The sequence below is a fragment of the Poecilia reticulata genome, linkage group LG4, assembly GCF_000633615.1.
Source record: "Poecilia reticulata strain Guanapo linkage group LG4, Guppy_female_1.0+MT, whole genome shotgun sequence".
Lineage (NCBI taxonomy): Eukaryota > Metazoa > Chordata > Actinopteri > Cyprinodontiformes > Poeciliidae > Poecilia > Poecilia reticulata.
The window spans coordinates 21,546,097-21,563,486 of NC_024334.1; the positions used below are offsets into that span (position 1 = coordinate 21,546,097).

The 17,390-nt window shown below is 40.8% G+C and overlaps 2 protein-coding genes across 3 annotated transcripts in view; both read left to right on the plus strand.

Annotated features, from left to right (window-relative positions):
• LOC103463729 (dynein heavy chain 8, axonemal) overlaps positions 1-8,378 on the plus strand; it is a 42,048-nt gene extending 33,670 nt beyond the window's left edge. The window contains exons 75-92 of the mRNA XM_008407281.2: positions 73-255; positions 382-487; positions 568-820; positions 931-1,121; positions 1,202-1,323; positions 1,392-1,507; positions 1,615-1,817; positions 2,225-2,298; positions 2,721-2,873; positions 2,965-3,120; positions 5,942-6,058; positions 6,138-6,239; positions 6,331-6,491; positions 6,589-6,745; positions 6,829-6,981; positions 7,121-7,310; positions 7,714-7,835; positions 7,952-8,378. Coding sequence (XP_008405503.1) covers positions 73-255; positions 382-487; positions 568-820; positions 931-1,121; positions 1,202-1,323; positions 1,392-1,507; positions 1,615-1,817; positions 2,225-2,298; positions 2,721-2,873; positions 2,965-3,120; positions 5,942-6,058; positions 6,138-6,239; positions 6,331-6,491; positions 6,589-6,745; positions 6,829-6,981; positions 7,121-7,310; positions 7,714-7,835; positions 7,952-8,239 — 2,847 coding nt within the window. The 3' untranslated portion in view covers positions 8,240-8,378. The remainder of the gene's footprint in view (positions 1-72; positions 256-381; positions 488-567; positions 821-930; positions 1,122-1,201; positions 1,324-1,391; positions 1,508-1,614; positions 1,818-2,224; positions 2,299-2,720; positions 2,874-2,964; positions 3,121-5,941; positions 6,059-6,137; positions 6,240-6,330; positions 6,492-6,588; positions 6,746-6,828; positions 6,982-7,120; positions 7,311-7,713; positions 7,836-7,951) is intronic.
• Positions 8,379-10,034: 1,656 nt separating this feature from the next.
• Positions 10,035-16,926, plus strand: ubxn6 (UBX domain protein 6). 2 transcript variants are annotated; one of them, XM_008407278.2, is made up of 11 exons: positions 10,035-10,221; positions 10,548-10,705; positions 11,693-11,757; positions 11,854-11,976; positions 12,111-12,208; positions 12,347-12,422; positions 12,524-12,608; positions 12,928-13,147; positions 13,365-13,495; positions 13,663-13,811; positions 14,618-16,926. In XM_008407278.2, exons 1-11 carry the CDS (start codon positions 10,139-10,141, stop codon positions 14,744-14,746), a joined length of 1,317 nt encoding a protein of 438 aa, XP_008405500.1. In that variant the 5' UTR covers positions 10,035-10,138; the 3' UTR covers positions 14,747-16,926. The 2 variants fall into 2 exon arrangements, with proteins under 2 accessions (XP_008405500.1, XP_008405501.1); XM_008407279.2 differs by having other exon boundaries at positions 10,551-10,705.
• The last annotated feature ends 464 nt before the right edge of the window (positions 16,927-17,390 follow it).

The window sequence follows — 17,390 nt, forward strand, 5'->3', positions numbered from 1 at the left end:
TAAAAGTTACCTAGTGCAGCAGACAAATTATAAAAAATGTTTCCACTCTTGGCTTTTTCGATCTTGGTTTAGGTTAAAGTCGGCGACAAAGAGATAAGTATAATGGATAGTTTCCGGCTGTATGTAACCACCAAACTGCCTAACCCGGCATACACCCCAGAAGTCAGTGCCAGGACGTCTATCATTGATTTCACTGTCAACATGAAAGGCCTGGAGAACCAGCTGCTAGGGCGAGTCATCCTCAAGGAAAAACAAGTAAGTGCATGCTTTGTTTATTAGCGTTTTTGTTCCATTTTAAAATGTCTTGCTGATAAAAAGTGTTATTCTTACTAGAGCATTGCTGTAACACACGCTGACCTCTGGTTGGATTTTGTTGAACAGGAACTAGAAGCAGAAAGACTGAAGCTGATGGAGGACGTAACCGCCAATAAGAGAAGAATGCAGGAACTGGAAGACAACCTGCTGTACAAACTCAGCTCCACTAAAGGTAGTACAGCTGTCGGTGTACGCTTCTCGTAAGAGTTTTGACTCATTCCCGATGGATTGTTTGTGCTTTTGTGACTAAAGGTTCGCTGGTTGATGATGAGTCCATGATCGGCATCCTGCGAACAACCAAGCAAACTGCTGCCAAAGTTAGTGAAAAGCTAAGTGTGGCGGCAGAAGCTGAGGCAAAAATCAATTTGGCTCAGGCGGAATATCGTCCCGTTGCCTCCCGTGGCAGCATTCTTTACTTCCTCATCACAGAAATGAGCATGGTCAATGTCATGTATCAGACCTCCCTGGGTCAGTTCCTTAAAGTATTCGACATATCCCTGGAAAGGTAAGCGTTCGCCAAGACTGGTCTTAGCATAGCAAACCTTATTTATTTAGCACATGCTTTTAAAAAATTATCAATTTTACTGTCAGTATTTATTGACTGTGCCTTTGCAGGTCTGAAAAGTCCTCCAAAACCCAAACTCGAATTGCAAACATCATTGAATTTTTGACTTTTGAGGTGTTCAAATACACAATCAGAGGCCTTTATGAAAACCACAAGTTTGTCTTCACGCTCTTGTTGACCCTGAAGATTGACTTGCAGAATAACAAAATCGAACACAACAAGTTTCAGATACTGATTAAAGGTATGAACAGTCATTAGCTGGTCTATCTGTTATGATATGCTGTTATATAACAGTAATAATATCTCTGGAAACACATAAAGGTGGTGCAGCTCTAGACTTAAAGACCTGTCCTCCGAAGCCATTTAAATGGATACTGGATATGGTGTGGCTGAACCTGGTGGAACTCAGCAAACTGACACAGTTTGCTAATATCATAAACCAGGCAAGGCCCTACACCTAAATCTGTTGTAGCTCGTACTGCATCGGTGCTGACAGTGGTGCGTTTTGCAGGTGTCCCAAAGTGAGAAAAGCTGGAAACATTGGCTAAATCTCGATGCTCCAGAGGAAGGCATCATCCCTGATGGATATAACTATGTCGACGTCTTCCACAAACTTTTGCTGATAAGGTGGGATTTTTTTTCTTTTTTTTTTTTTCTTTTTTTAGGCTGGCCTCTTTTGTATGCATTCAGGCATGAAATACAACACAGCACAGTTATCCCGTTTCACACTGCAGATCTTGGTGCCCTGATCGAACCTTGTCTCAAGCCATGAAGTACGTGGAAGACTCAATTGGTGCCAGATTTGCCGAACCTGTGATCTTGAATCTTCACGGCACATGGGAGGAAAGTGACGCTCGCACGCCGCTAATTTGCTTCCTCTCTATGGGCTCCGATCCCACCGATCAGATTGAAGCCCTTGCCAAAAGACTCGAACTTGGTGAGTCCTCCTCTCCTGCTCGGTGTGGATATTTGTAGCTTCCTGTATTGTCCCTAAAACAGCATGTCATAACATTATTTTGACCACATTGACACTTAGAAAAATAACTCCTGCCTTTACTCTCTCGTAGGCTGTTTAGCTGAAACCTTTTTAAGAACTTCAAGTAGATTCCTTTTCAGGGCTGAACTGATTAATCAGCTTAATTATGATAATGACATTAACTGTAACTTCGTAATTTTCTGTTTTTGTTATGCAAAGCACCTTGAACCGCCTTGCAGATTAAATGTGCTTTGCAAATAAACTTGATTAACCGATTAATTGAAGCTTGATGGGTGGGTGATAAAACTAGGAAATTGCAATACAAAAAGTCTGATGAGTTTTGCCCACGTACATATTGTGTTTTATAGACTGCAGAGCAATATCAATGGGACAAGGACAAGAGGTTCACGCAAGGAAGCTTATCAAGACATCAATGACGGAGGTATGTATACTCTGTGTTGAATATTGCCTTCAACTGCAGGTTAGCTAACTGCTCAGAGAATTTTGGAAATGCATCTTTACATTTACAGATCTTTTGGGAATATATCTACCAAGATAAGATAGATAAGCAATAAGAATACATACAGTCAGGCTCAAAAAGATTCATACCACTGGAAAATGTAATACCTACTTCAGCAATCCTCGAATCTCCCTGCTGTTTCCTTTAGACTTTTTATTCCTACCCTGGTAGCCGGTTATCTTTGTAAGTTTAACTTGTCATAATCTTTTCATTAAGACCTTCAAATTAATTTTCCACGTCCGTGTCTCTGCATTTGGGTCCATCTTCAAACCTACGACACGTCGTGACAGTTTTCAAGCTACTTAAGCCAGATTATTGAACATTTAACTCGGATTTGTTTACAGGGAGGCTGGGTCCTTCTGCAGAATTGTCACCTGGGGTTAGAGTTCATGGACGAGCTGCTTGAAACGGTCACAGTCACTGAGGCCGTGCATAACACTTTCAGAGTGTGGATCACCACAGAACCACACAATAAGTTCTCTATTACACTCCTGCAGGTAACGCAGAGTAAACTCTACATTCTGACCTACTGGTAACTTAAACAACTACTAGAGCACACAAATATCCTTCTCCTCTTTGTCCTCTCAGTCTTCTATCAAGTTTACCAACGATCCGCCACAGGGAATACGTGCTGGCTTGAAACGAACATTTGCAGGAATTTCACAGCACCAGCTGGAAGCGAGCAACCTGCCCATGTGGAAGCCACTGCTGTACGGTGTGGCCTTTCTTCACACTGCTGTGCAGGTGATTGTATTCAAATGACTTTTTTAAAATTATTATTAAGATGTGCGTAAAATACGACGGAGTATTGGGGCCAGGCTAAGAAAATGAAAAATACAAAATTGCAAGAATAAAGTCAAAATGATACAAGAAAGAAATCGTAATACTACGACTTTATTCTCATAACATTGTGACTTGTACTCGAAATATTATGACTTTATTCTCATGTTATTTTTGACTTTATCCTTGTAATAATATGACTGTTCTTATAAAAATACATTTTCAAGTTAGTATGCCCCTAATACTCTTGTAATAATAGATGCAGACCGGCGAGAACAAAAACTATGCTTTTTACAAAGCGAGTAGCTTGTAAATAACCAGAACTTTTTATTGAACATACAGTCTACTGAAAATGTTGAAAATGCCTTTACTGGGCAAGCTGGGTTGGGGGAAAAAAAAGTATACTTTAGAGCTAACTGTCAGCTAGCTAAGTTTTTTTGCTAGATCCTCAAGCACTCCCGGTCGTCATGTTTCAGATGCATCTCTGTTCCAGCACACTTGATTCAAATCACTGCATGACGTCCTCTGCATCCATCAAATGCTGCAGAAGCCTGTTAATCCTCCTTTCATTTAAATCAGGAGTTTGGAAGCAAGGAGACACTGAAAACATGCCGGGCCGATGCTTGATGAGCCGGTTTGGGAACCACTGCTTTAGAGTAAAATTTTATATTAAAGTACATCAATGTTTTGAGTATTCCAGTAGAATGTAGAGCTTGGACTCTTAAAAAAAAATTAACATCTAAGATTTTTTTGAAAAATGTTTGCAGTTTCTGATTTTCTTTGATGTTCTAGTCCAGTGTTTCTAAACCTTTTTTGGCCCATCGCCCCCCTAGCCCTTATCCATGTCCCTCACCGCCCCCCACCAAAGAGTTTGCAGGCTACTTTGCACTGACCATTATTTTATCATTAATATTACTATCGCTATTGTAGATGTTTAGATTTTTATGCTTGTTTCTGTATTTATCATCAAAAATAATTTCCCAGAGAACAAAAAACTCATGGGAATAGAAATTATTTTCACAGGTGTCTACAAAAATGCAATGAACATTCAAGTTAAAATTTGTAAGTCTAACAGCCAGTCAGAGTGGAAAATTATTCTTATTTTGTGCCATTTTCTAGTTGTTAAATATTCCACAAAATGACCAAATAAAAAATATACAACATGCCAGTTTAAACTTTGAACTATTTGCAAAACGACTGAGCTCTGCAACATTAAAACATGGATAGAACTGTAACTACATTAATCATAACTCTTCTTCTCTTCAGTGTTTGTCAGTTTCTGGTGGTGCAGCTCTGTGCTGCCTTCAGGAGAATGGGACATCAGAGTATCATCCATAAAACTTCACCCTCATGGCATTTATTGTTCAAACCAGAACTTTCAGTGGAAAAACAAAAGTTCCAGGTCCTTTTAATGCCATACAGATATGAGATAGAAACATGGATTATATCTTTATATAGAGCTGTCTATTGATTTATAGATTAATAGTTTCACTGGACAGAAATTACAAAGAACAAATCTGGTTCTTAATCAAATCCTATATTGAAGAAATAAATATATCAAATCTAATTAAAAACATAAAAGTGATCAGTTCTTTACTGTTATGGTCTGTAAGATATATTTATTCTCAGTACTAGATATGGTCTCAACAAACCCATGACATTTGAACAATATTATTTTACCTTTTATGTGGAAATAGTGTCTGTTTATTCTTGCCATACAGTCCTTTGTATTAATTATTTCTCAAAAGGTCTTGCCATACCAATTTATTCCTCTGTATTTACTTTAGTTTCTTAGTTTATTCTTTCATTTTGTTCTTCATTCATTTCCATTTAGTTTCATTTGATTAGTATTATCCTGTCTTGGTTTATTGCTATGTCCACTTTAGTTTCTTTCCTGTTGCTACATTTATTTTATAGTTTATTGACGCTCACCATTGGTAATCTCATCACCTGCTGTGCCTCCTAATCGTCATGTGTTTCACATCATGTGTTGATTTTTCACTGTTCAGCGTCGGATTCTCTGTTTTTATGCCATAATTCACATCTAGTTCGTCGCTCCATTTTATGTCCCGCTTCTCCTGTTTCAGAGTTTTGCACAATGTGCGCGTTTTTTTTTTTTTTTTTTTTGTTTAAGCCCCTAAGGTGCAGGGCGGTCGGGAAGCATATCGATGGGGACAAGGCAGACTGACATAAACCTTTTAAAACAACGGAAACAATTTCTGCATTCTGATTATTGAAATTTAAAAGTGCTGCGGTACCGTTGTTCAATCACCCCCATTTCATACCGGACCACTTACAGCACCGGTGTTAACGCTAATGAACGTTCTCTATAGTGGCATCACCCATGAAGGGATTTCTTTATTTCTTTATTTAAATAGGTTCATTTTTCAGAGGGATACACAGTGAGGGTATCGTGATTTTAGCTACCAGTAGCAGGAGAACGGAGCTGCGCCAAGAAGCTAACAGAAGCTAACAAACACTGAATAGAAGAAGAGCTGCCATCGATACAGTTGCAGCCAAGCATGGTTTAATGTTACACAATACAGTTTTAACAAGTTGCTCAAAGTCTAAACTGGTATTGTTGTGCATTTAAGGTGTAAAGTTTATTTTCGACCAAACGCCCCCCAAAGGCATCCCAGCGCCCCCCTTTTGTAAAAATGTCTGCCAGCGCCCCCTGCCGTCCTCTGAACGCCCCCTGGGGGGGCGGTACCGCCCACGTTGAGAACCGCTATTCTAGTCAGTGAGGGCAATTTAAAGTTGTTGGGGTTTGTTTTTTTTGTCACAGGAACGACGCAAATTTGGACCTTTGGGTTGGAACATACCTTACGAGTTCAACTCGGCCGACTTCTCTGCAAGTGTGGAGTTTGTTGAGAGACACTTGGATGATTGTGGGCCCAAGCAGGTAAGGGTGTTTCAGAAATGGTCCAAACGTCTGAAGGTCTCTGCCGAATTCATTAGTTTGTCCTTTTTTCCCTCCACAGGATGTCTCATGGGTAACCGTGCGATACATGCTAGCTGAAGTACAATACGGAGGAAGGGTCACAGACGACTACGATAAACGCCTGCTGAAGTGTTTTGCTCGTGTACTACTCCCAGTCTTGTCTTAATTAGTTCCTACATGTCCACTACAGCAACATTTATGAAATACGTGAGACTTTATGCTTTTAACTACAGGTGTGGTTCAGTAAGAAGATGCTAGACCCATCATTTGTCTTCTACACGGGCTACAGAATTCCTGTTTGTGAGACAGTTGAGGAGTACATGATTTACATCCAGAGCTTACCTCCTCTTGACGCACCCGAAGCTTTGGGCCTGCATTCTAATGCCGATATCACGTAAGATGCTGAATTCGTGTGAAGCGCCGTCGCCGTTAAGAGCAAAAAACCCTGACGTCTGACGTCACATTTCTGCTGCATTTTAAACATTTCATAGATATCAGGCCAACACGTCCGCTGAAGTGTTGGACACGATCACCAACATTCAGCCGAAGGAAAGCGGAGGAGGCTCAGGTGCAACTCGAGAGTCCATTGTTTACCACATGGCAGAAGACATGTTGGAGAAATTGCCTGACGACTATGTGCCACATGAGGTCAGGTTTAATCTTTAGGTTTTTGTTATTGCACTAGTTCTTTTGTCCACGAAATCTGAAATGTGTTATTTTCTTGATTGAAGGTCAGAGCCAGGTTGCAGAAGATGGGCGCTCTAAACCCCATGATTATCTTCCTGCGTCAGGAAGTGGATCGAATGCAGAAAATAATCACCGTGGTGCGCACTAGTCTGAGTGACCTGAAGTTGGCTATAGACGGCACTATAATCATGAGCGATGTAAGAGTTCTGTCTGGAAATGTTTTTCGTTCGTTTCCAGCACAAATTCTTTGAAAGGACAACCGCAAATATTTTACACTTCACCTCACTTCCAAAGCATGGGGACGAGCTTCCCGCTGAGCTACGCTTTCTTTCCTAGAACCTCCGTGACGCCTTGGACAACATCTTCGATGCCCGTGTTCCCAGCCTGTGGAAGAACATGTCCTGGGAGTCTTCCACTTTGGGCTTTTGGTTCACTGAACTTCTTGAGAGGAACAAGCAGTTCGACAGCTGGGTGTCTGAAGGCAGACCAAAAACCTTCTGGATGACTGGGTTCTTTAATCCACAAGGTGAGTTTAATTATGCTGACGCAGATTTACACTGATCTTCCGACTCATGGCTTAGAAAATACTCCACATTTATTGTTCACAAGGCGGCAAGAAGAAGAAAGCTTTCTCTTGCCAGAACATTTAAGAAAATAACTTGAGTGCAGAACTCCTGAAAACTCTTCATAGCCCACTGCAGCATATGTCCATTTCGTACCCACACACTCGCTTCAAATTTCTGACTATGCTAACTGTCAAACACCACACAAGACACTCCATCATTCTGTTCTTTCGGGCTTGGAAGTCCATGCAATTCGTTTCTCCCTCAACCCCCATATTCAAGACAGAGCTTTCTTCTTTTGGTGTTTAAAAAAAAAAACTATTATGTGATTGGTTAATTGATGCCAACACCCTGTAATGTCTACAGGTTTTCTCACAGCCATGAGGCAAGAAGTAACCAGGGCCAACAAAGGCTGGGCTTTGGATACCGTCACACTTAACAACAAGGTTTTGAAAAAGGCAAGGGATGAAATCACTGGCCCACCGTTGGTGAGTTTCTTGCCACTTTTTTGTCCGGCAGTCATAGCTGTGAGGAGCTATGACTGCCAAAACAAAAAGAAAGAAATAAACCGAAACCTTTGTTATCAACTTGATTTCCTTACCAGGAGGGAGTTTACGTCCACGGTTTGTACCTGGAAGGTGCCGGCTGGAACAGAAAGAACATCCATCTTAGTGAGCCCTCGCCCAAAGTGTTGTTCGCACCCATGCCCGTGGTCCACATGTTTGCCATCAGATCCACTGCGGCCATTGACCCTAAGCTTTACAGCTGTCCGATCTACAAGAAATCGAGGCGAACAGACCAGAACTACATCACAGCAGTGGCGTTGCCGACCATCCTGTCACCAGACCACTGGATCATGCGCGGGGTTGCTCTGCTCTGCGACATTACATAAACATAGGCTGCATCGTCTTAATGCCTTCAAGGTGTTCAGTAACGACATGCCTATTCATGTTTGTCTCTCAGACACTGCTGGATACCTTTTTTGTTGTTGTTGTTCTAAATCAGTAAATAAACATTTGTCTGAAAGCATATTTTACTTTTTGAAAGATTTCATTCATTTAGATTAGGTGGTGTAGTTGTTAAAAAATTGCAAGCAAATAAGGTGATGTGGGTGTTTTAGAAACTGCTGCTCTACTTGGAGATTCACACACAGACGTCTCTCTGGTTCTGTTTCTATGTTTATTCCACCTTCCGGGGGTAGATCTTCCAGGGCGGACAGGCAAAGACCAGCCTGGAAAAGATCCGAGCAGTATTCTAGAAAGCAGTTCTGGAATACTGTCTCCTCTATTTGCAAAATTCTACAGAAAATTCATCCTCAACACCAATAACATGCTTTTGAGAAGCGTGGCTACAGAGTATATAAAAAAGAATCAGCCAGAAGACGAGCAGCTTGGCCAGACGAATTACTCCCAGGCTCCCAACAGTGTTATAACATTATTCAGTAAGTGTGCAGTTTTTTCTTTAAATGTGATCAACTAAACAGAAAAATGTAATTTTATGCCCTATTACAAGCGAATAATACGTTACACAAGAGCTGTTGTCAGTCAGACATTAAAATGGAATAATAAAAAGAAAAGGTCACACTTTTAAACCATAGTCTGATGTCCATCCATTTATTTTCTTGACACCCTTGTCCCTCAGTGGGGTCGGGAGGGTTGCTGGTGCCCATCTCCAGCTAACGTTCCGGGCGAAAGGCAGGGTACACCCTGGACAGGTCGCCAGTCTGTCGCAGGGCAACACAGAGACACACAAGACAAACAACCATGCACATACACACTCACACCTAGGGACAATTTAGACAGACCAATTAACCTGACAGTCATGTTTTTGGACTGTGGGAGGAAACCGGAGTACCCGGAGAAAACCCACACATGCACAGGGAGAACATGCAAACTCCATGCAGAAAGACCGGGGCCAGGAATCGAACCCAGAACCTTCTTGCTGCAAGGCAACAGCTCTACCAACTGCACCACTGTGTAGCCCAGTCTGATATCTAATGTTTCAAAAGTTTTAATGTCCTTTAGCTCATACTACAACCACAAAAGTCCACATATTTTATGGCAAATTGTGTAATTGACCACAAGAAAGTAATGTAGTGCATTATTGTGAAGTAGAAGTATATATAGAAGTTCAATTTTGTGCCCCTTTTGTGATGTCTAACAGAATAATTTGATTATTTTCATTTTGGGGTGTCAGAGTGCAGAGAGCGAGTTTAGTTTTACACCATTGCTTTTCAGATTTTTGCATATAAAGAATTTAGAAAAATCCTTTTTCTTCTTCACAATATAAAGTACTGCATGTTGGTCTGTCGCATGTAATTTTCAGTAAAACGTCTTGAAGTTTGTCGTTTTACCAAAACAAATTGTGAAATAGGAGTTTGAAAGCATATTCCAATGAACAGACAGAACAACGTCACTGTTTCAAATACATAACACGATATCTGATAACAAGAATGAGGAAGAGGAACCGGGGAAGAATGGTTTGAAAGTTCCTTCTGAAACAAATATCGAAAAGAAGCTATAAAACTTTTAGTTTGTTTGTTTTATTTGACCTTCAAAAATAGCTTTTATTTTTAATGTACTTCCACTGTACCACCAGTTGATTTCGTGGTTTTCTCTTCAAGAGTTAGGTCAATCCCCACCACAAGGGGGCGACGTATTTATTTCTTGAGACGGAAGCAGTTTTTTTTATGGATTTTGTTTTGGTTCTTCTCCATCTCCTAGCTTAGTGTAGCTTGCTGCTCTGGAGCTGTTATTTTATTTCTGATGTTTTTTTCTTTAATTGACAGAAGATGAAGAAGTTCTTTGACGACATTAAAAAGGACATGAAATTTAAATCTGCAGGACCCGGGAAGAAGTTAACAGAAGATGCAAGGCAAATATAACGATTTATTGCTTTCTGCGGTGCTAACTATTGATAACAAAAATAACTATTCATATGTTGGCTTTCTTGTGCAGTTTTTTTAATTATTATTATTATCTGTGAGTAGGTAAATAATGTAATGCAAAGACGGTGGGAAACGCCCAGCTAACTTTGACCAGCAGATAATCCATCAACAAGCTTAGATCGCTAAATAAAGAAGCCACCTGATAACTAAATACGAAACAGTGCTGTCGTCTGTGTTGTAACTAACTTGGTTACATGTTATAACTCATGGAGGTCTGACCTGAACTGTTGACATTTTGGTCATCGCTTCACAGCAGTAAGCCTGCGGTGGTGCCGAGCAGCTCCAGCACCAAGCAGAGTCGGCATGCGCCCACCGAAGGAGCGCAGAGGGCAGGGGCCGCGGCCCTGGCCCGGGTCGAGCAGAAGCACCGGCCCAAGGTGCACACCTCCCAGGACGCCATCAGGAACCAGGGTGAGAAACGCGCAGTCCTGAACCCAACTCCCGAGTACCGCTTTGGTTAAAACAGTAGAGCTGCAAATAATGATTATTTTAGAAAATAGATTATTATATTCATTATTCTGATGATTAACCAAATACAAAAATTGTCACATTCTTGGGATTTTCTTTTAAATTTTGCCTCTTAAACTTTTTTTTTTATATACAGTAATAGAGATACATTTAAATAAATAATGCAATTCTTTTTTTTAGAACGAAAATAACGTTAATTGCCTAAATTCAGTCCTGCCAGCTGCTCACTGCATCCTCTGCTTATAATTAAAAGATTTGATAGGAATACGTGGTCTTTCGGAAGAAATACATATGTGGTAAAGAAAAAATACATATGTGGTTATTCTTAAATGTCCGGAAATTAACAAGAAAAAAGACTTTGTATCATACTATCCTTCCAGCCTTTAATCTATTCTTCCAGCCATCCAACGGACCATCTGTGTCTCTCCACCTCTTTTCTTTCTTCTGCCAATCTGTTCATTCATCCTACTGTCACACCATGAATTTATTCTGGATTCTTCCCACTATTCTTCTCTCCATTTATATGTTCTTTTACATCTATCCATTTTTATTTCCATCCATCTTTCTAGTTTATTTTTATTTTATTTTGCAGCATCCATATTTAAAAAATAGTTTGTTTTTTATATTTATCCCTTAGCAACTGTCATGAAATTTACTTGAACTGTAGATTTTGACATGAAAATGTGGAGATAATCCACGACGCACAAAACCTGTTGTAAAAACCTGCAGAAGAAGCAAACATAAACATATTATGAGAAGAGCTGCTGTTATTTAGCAGCAGTCTAGCGTCTGAATTATGATGAGAACTTGCGGCACACACATCTCACAGAGTTGACTGAACTGTACACAGCTACTGCACACTAAAGCAAACACTGAAATGCTCAGATTTTGTTTAGTCTTGCAATAATGCCAGTTTTCTTTGCTTCACAGTTAAAAGAGAGCTGGAGGCGGAGGCAGCGGCTCTGGCTGAGAAGGACAATGCAGTGACGGCTGAGGTGCGTCCAGGCTTGTAGCGCGTTCCTCTCGGTTTTAACACTTTATTTAATGAGCAAAACGGTAGCTGCAGTTATTGACAGTCATTTCTGGTCCAGGGATCCAAAGTGAAAGACCCGGCCTGCCTCTCTGTGTCCGGCGTTTACTTCACCTGCCCTCTGACCGGAGCCACGTTAACCAAGAGTCAGAGGGAGGTGCACATTAAAGAGGCCATTCTGATGGTACGTATCCTCGACTCTTTGGAAGCACAAATATGCCGGAAGGTTTTCCAGACATAATAAGGTGATTCAGAACGAGATTAGACGTAATCCTGCTGGTGTTGTTGGCGAAACTTGCTGTGTGTTTTTACCGTCAGCGCTTCGAGGAGGACGATATCGAGGCTTCTGTCATGATGGTCCACACATTTAACAAAGACAGAGAGAAAGTGAAGGCAGCTGTGGACATCATCAGCAAGTAAATCTTTAATATATTATCTTTCATATGTTACCTTATCCATTTTTTTTCTGCTGCTCCCTCACAAATCAGCCTCTCTTTTACCTTATATATGTTTTTAAAAGCTTATTTGAGCTGACTTTTTTTTTTTTTTTACAGGTATGTTGACAATATATGTAAGAATCCATCAGAGGAGAAATACAGAAAGATAAAAGTTAGCAACAAGGTGTTCCAGGTGAGCTCAAAGCCAACGTTCAGAACTAGGAAAATGTGAAAAAAAAATTTTTTTTAAATCATTTTTAAACATTTTAAAAATCACTTCTCAATGTGTTACAGGAAAAGGTTCGTCCTGTGGAGGGCAGTCGGGAGTTTCTGCAGGCTTTGGGCTTTATAAGTGTTATGCTTCCTGTGGAGGGCCAAGGTGAATTTCTCCTGCTGTTTTCATCCCAGTGCCTTATAAAGCCTTCATGGCTTTTAAATTTTTACAGTCTGTCAGGCTTCAACCACAGACATGTATTTTATGTGTTAGACTAACACAAAATGGTCCATTTTAGTGAATTGGAATGAAAAACTGATGCAGTTTTCCCCCCCAAAAAAAAAAAGTTTTCACATTCACCCTTCGTATACACCGATACCCTAAAATAAAACCAAAAGCCTTTGAAAAATTCGACTTGTAGAACCAGCAGCGCTTATTCGGTGTCTACATTTTGTAACCCGTGTTTACGTTTGACGGGGATCAGAGGAGGAAGAGGAGTTCCTGGTGTTGCCGGAGCAGAGCGACGACGCCCTGGAGCTGATGAAGGAGCGGAGGGACCGCCTCCAGAGGGGAGAGCCGGTCAGAGCCCAGCTGGACCGGCAGCCTCAGGCTTTCCGATCGTCTCCCAACGCGCAGCGCTTCGAGCTGCCGCCCGAGTTCTACAACCTATCGGCGGAGGAGCTGAAGAAGGAGCAGCAGCAGAGGTGACGTCACTGCAAAAAAAACTAAAAAAAACCCACAAAACCTTTCCATGTATTTGTTTTTTGTCCTGTTTCTGGTGTGAATACAACAAAACTGACTTACAAGTAACTTTTCAGCAAGTAAAAAGAGCTTGTTTTACGTCAACAATTCCTTAGTATTTGTGTAAAAGGTGCTAAGTTCCACCAGCAGATTATTTTACTCACTGCTCGTTTTTCCCAGAACTGAACTGGTGGAGAAGAACGCCATGCTTCGCACAAAAGCCATGAGGGAGAAGGAGGAGCAGAGGGAGAGGAGGAAATACAACTACACCCTGCTCAGAGTCAGACTGCCTGATGGGAACCTGCTGCAAGGTCAGCAGCAGCCAGGCCTCAGTGAACAGCCTAGTGTTAGTGGCTGCACTGACAGACAATAAGAGTTGCAGCATTTAATTTCCCTTTAGGATCAATAAAGTATTTTTTTTTTTTTTTTTTTTTTTGAGCTGAACTGAATTGTGCGGTGTGTGCGACGTCTTTTCCAGCCACGTTTTACGCCTGGGACCGTCTGCCGGCGCTCTTTGAATTCGTCCGGGAGTCTCTGGTGGACGGCTGGCAGCCGTTTGAGCTCATCGCCCCCGGAGGGCAAAAGCTGCAGGAGTCTGAGGAGGTCACTCTGGTCGAATGTAACTTGGTGAGTTGGAGGAAACAAGCGATGCTAAACACATTTAAAGCTGCAAGTGTGCACCTTTTTAAGTAAATATTTTTTCATGTATTTGCTGAAACTACGCTTTTCCATTGGCCATAGAATTGTGCTAATTGGAATTACGAAAATAAATAAATTGATTAATGGAAATGTGTCAGTCTGATTTTCCCTGAGCTCATTTTAACAAAGAGAAACAAAAGCTAAATGCGCTCTGTGCTACTTGACTGGATTTATATCAGTCTGGTTTATTTGACAAGCGAGTTAAAAATTAGTTAAGTTTGAACTTCAAACCAGCTTTATCAGACGGGACCTTTGTAGTTCTAGTAGTAATACCTCACCAGCACCACGTAGTGCAAAGTTGTGCTTAGAAAAGGTATGACTTTTCTAAATTTGAACATTGTAAGAAACTGCAAGTTTCGTTTGGGTAAATTCGAAGGCTATTGTTTGTGCTGGATTTTATTTAGGGGTATAAAAGTACTGAGAACTAAAAAAAACAAACTATTAGCAGTTTTTAGTTCGGGGGCGGGGGGAGGAGGAGGAAATTAAAACCATGTATCCCATTCCATTCACAGCACAATTATGCTGTATGCTGTGTTAGCCGTCAACATAAAATCCCAATAAAATCAATTTAAGTCTGTGGTTGTAACGTCACAAATATGAGGAAGTTTAAGGAGTATGAATTCATTTTTGTAAGTTTTGTTTCTGATTCATCGTCTTGTTTGCTCTTGTTATTAAATAAGAAAAAAAAGACAAGTAGGAGAGATATCTTATAAACTTCATTGTTTTTCTTCCAGGTTCCCGCTGCCCTGCTCACGTTTGCCTGGGATGCAGCCGTGCAGGCGGACATTGCCGCTGCAGGCGGGAAGAGCTCCGCCGCCCTCCTCAAACCGGAGCTGCTGGAGAGAATTGAGACCCTGAGCTGAGCGGAGAGAGGGCGCCCTTTGACCCCCTACTACCTCCTCCCTCTTCCTCTCTCGCTGCTGAGGTGAAGTTGCCCCTTGGAGTAGTTCTGTATTTATTTTTACAAATTCTACTTAAAGTTAAAGATAGTAGCGTGGGGGCAACTTCACCCTAAGGGATTTGTTTTAAACTTACCCCCCTCTTTCTCTTTCTCTCTCCATGTGGAGACGCAGTCGCCCTCCAACTTGTCTCAGCAGCCATTTGTATTAAAGGAGAGACACTAACATGTAACGGACATGTCTGTCTTTATGTCTCCCCCGTCCCCTCGGTGTCTCAGTTCATTGTAGAAGTTGCATCGTTCGGTTCGGTTCGGTGGTTTAATGGAAGTCTTGAACAGACCGCTTTCTTTCGTCAGTGTTCAACGTGAACTCCGTGTCGGCTGTGTGAACTCGTCACGTGACTCCGTAACTGTAAACGCGCACGTGAGCTCCTGCTGCCTGTTTGTCGTGTGCTCGGCCGTGGTGTGCCGCTCTTTCCCGTGTTGTACAGCAGATTCTGCAGCCTCAGTGGGAGCACGAGACCGTTGATGAATCAGAAGTCAAAGATTGTTTTCATATTGACCGGACGAACGTGGAGAGTTTAATAGCAGTACTTAACATCACGGTGCTAGCTTGTGCATCTTGATAAACTAGAGAAACCTTCAAAAGGTTTGATTAAGTTCAGTTAATTAAAGCTTGCAGCTATAAAAACCGCAAATTCAGTTTCTATCGACATTGAAGCTATCACAATGTATTTTGATGGAAATGTCTGACTACTGAACAGTAGATCCATGGATCAGGGTTGGTCGGATCATCTTGGTTTTCTGCTAAGGAAGACTGGGTTGCTTTAAAGCTGCAATAAGCAACTTTTCTGAAAATATCAGACTTCATAAAACCTCAAATCGTCACTAACTGTGGAAACTTTCCGCCCTTTGCTGAAGCATCTCTGATTTTGGGCATCGCCATTCTGTCCTCCACACTCCAAAATCTCAATTCCCAAATAATTTGCAAAATGTAATTTTTGCTATTTATTTGGGTCAGTTGCTTTGGTCTGTGTCATATCCATATCTTGAATCTCCTCAAACAAATTATTTCTGTATGTTAAAAAAAAAAAAAATTAGATTTTTCTCAGAAACTGAATTTTTGGGTTTTCATGAGCTGCGAGACATAATTATCAAACTTACAAATAAATGCCTGAAATAATCAGCTGTCTAGTGTTGGACCTGCAGAGTTAGAGTCTGACTTCCTGAATTTTAAAATGACTTAAGAATAATCTTAATTGATTGAGACACACCTGTATTTTAGTTGCTTAAAGCACTTTGAAGGAACATTTGACAGCTGTAGAAAATCAAAAGATGGATTAATGTTGTAATAATAATCTCTTTGTTATGGCCACTAAGGGGATAAACTGCAATAATCCACAAGCTGTTATGGATTATCAGTAAAGCTTATGTTGTCTCCATCATTAATTTAACTTTTTTTTTTTTCTGAAATGTGTTTTGTTGAACATTGCGATTCCACCTTGAAGTCTTGTGTTTGTTGAGGGTTTACATTAGATGTATGGGAACAATCACCAAGTAGAGCTGCAACACTATGCTTATTTTTCACTGCCTCACCTCACTCCGGTGTCACTTTTTATTTTCCGTTAAGTTTGAGTTCAATAATGAAAAAAACCCAAACATCTTCACTCTGAGATGAGATTCTTCTCTACAAAATATTTAAATAACACGTTCTCCATGAAAATCACATCTCCTCGTTTCAATCTTCCACCTCATAACTTGCAGGTTGGATTGTGTTGCTAATTGGTTGGTGTAGATAACTTTGTACCTCTCATCATTCAGACTGATAAACCATTGTGAATAATTTTTACATCTTTATGTTATATCTGCTGCAGCTGCCAGTCAGAAGAGGAAGATTTTCTGTCCAAATCCTGATATTTGTGGAAGAAACTCGCTGCTTGTTTCTCCGCTCTTCCAGTTTTAGCTCGACAACCTGCCACCAACACTCGGGTTTCAATATTTGATCAGCATTGTAACCTTTAATAAATTGTTTAGCAGCTGTGATTTAAATGTCATGCTTTGAGTTGTGCTGTTGCTTTTCAACCTGCCTGTTCTAAAGAGACTCCAATCTGCGTATTTTTCTTAAATAAAAATCATAAGTCCGTGTGTGTCGTTTCTTTAGAGTAGCCTTGAAGTGAGTGGCTTGTTTTTATATTATTGCATGAATGGGGGTTGGGGAAATAAGGCAAGCATTATTAAGTAATTAAACCAGGTAATTATCTAATCCCACTGGTATTTTCTTATTTTTTTTTACATATTTGCTAAAACTCACCGTGTCGTTACAGCATAGAGACAGAAATACACTGCTCCTGGTCAGAAACAATTAAGCCAGGCGGAATGACTTGGCAATGCTAAATGTGCTAACGGCAGAGAAACAACTCTCCATTACAGGGGAAAAAAAAACGTTTATCCTCCGTCATTGATGGACATGCTAACTAGCATTAGCATTCCTGGCAGGTTCTATTGTGAGGAAATGAGCTGTAGACCTGTGGTCTCAAACTCCAGTCCTACAACTTATGGATATGTCTGTGTTAGCACATCTGGCTCCAACATTGGCGCATTAGCATTAG

What these genes read in the sequence shown, in the direction of transcription:
- ubxn6 (XM_008407278.2), top strand. Translation starts at nt 10,139, where the DNA reads ATGAAGAAGTTCTTTGACGACATTAAAAAGGACATGAAATTTAAATCT. An exon ending in GGACGCCATCAGGAACCAGG is followed by an intron (nt 10,706 to 11,692) that starts GTGAGAAACGCG and finishes TTTGCTTCACAG; the next exon opens with TTAAAAGAGAGCTGGAGGCG. An exon ending in TGATGGGAACCTGCTGCAAG is followed by an intron (nt 13,496 to 13,662) that starts GTCAGCAGCAGC and finishes CGTCTTTTCCAG; the next exon opens with CCACGTTTTACGCCTGGGAC.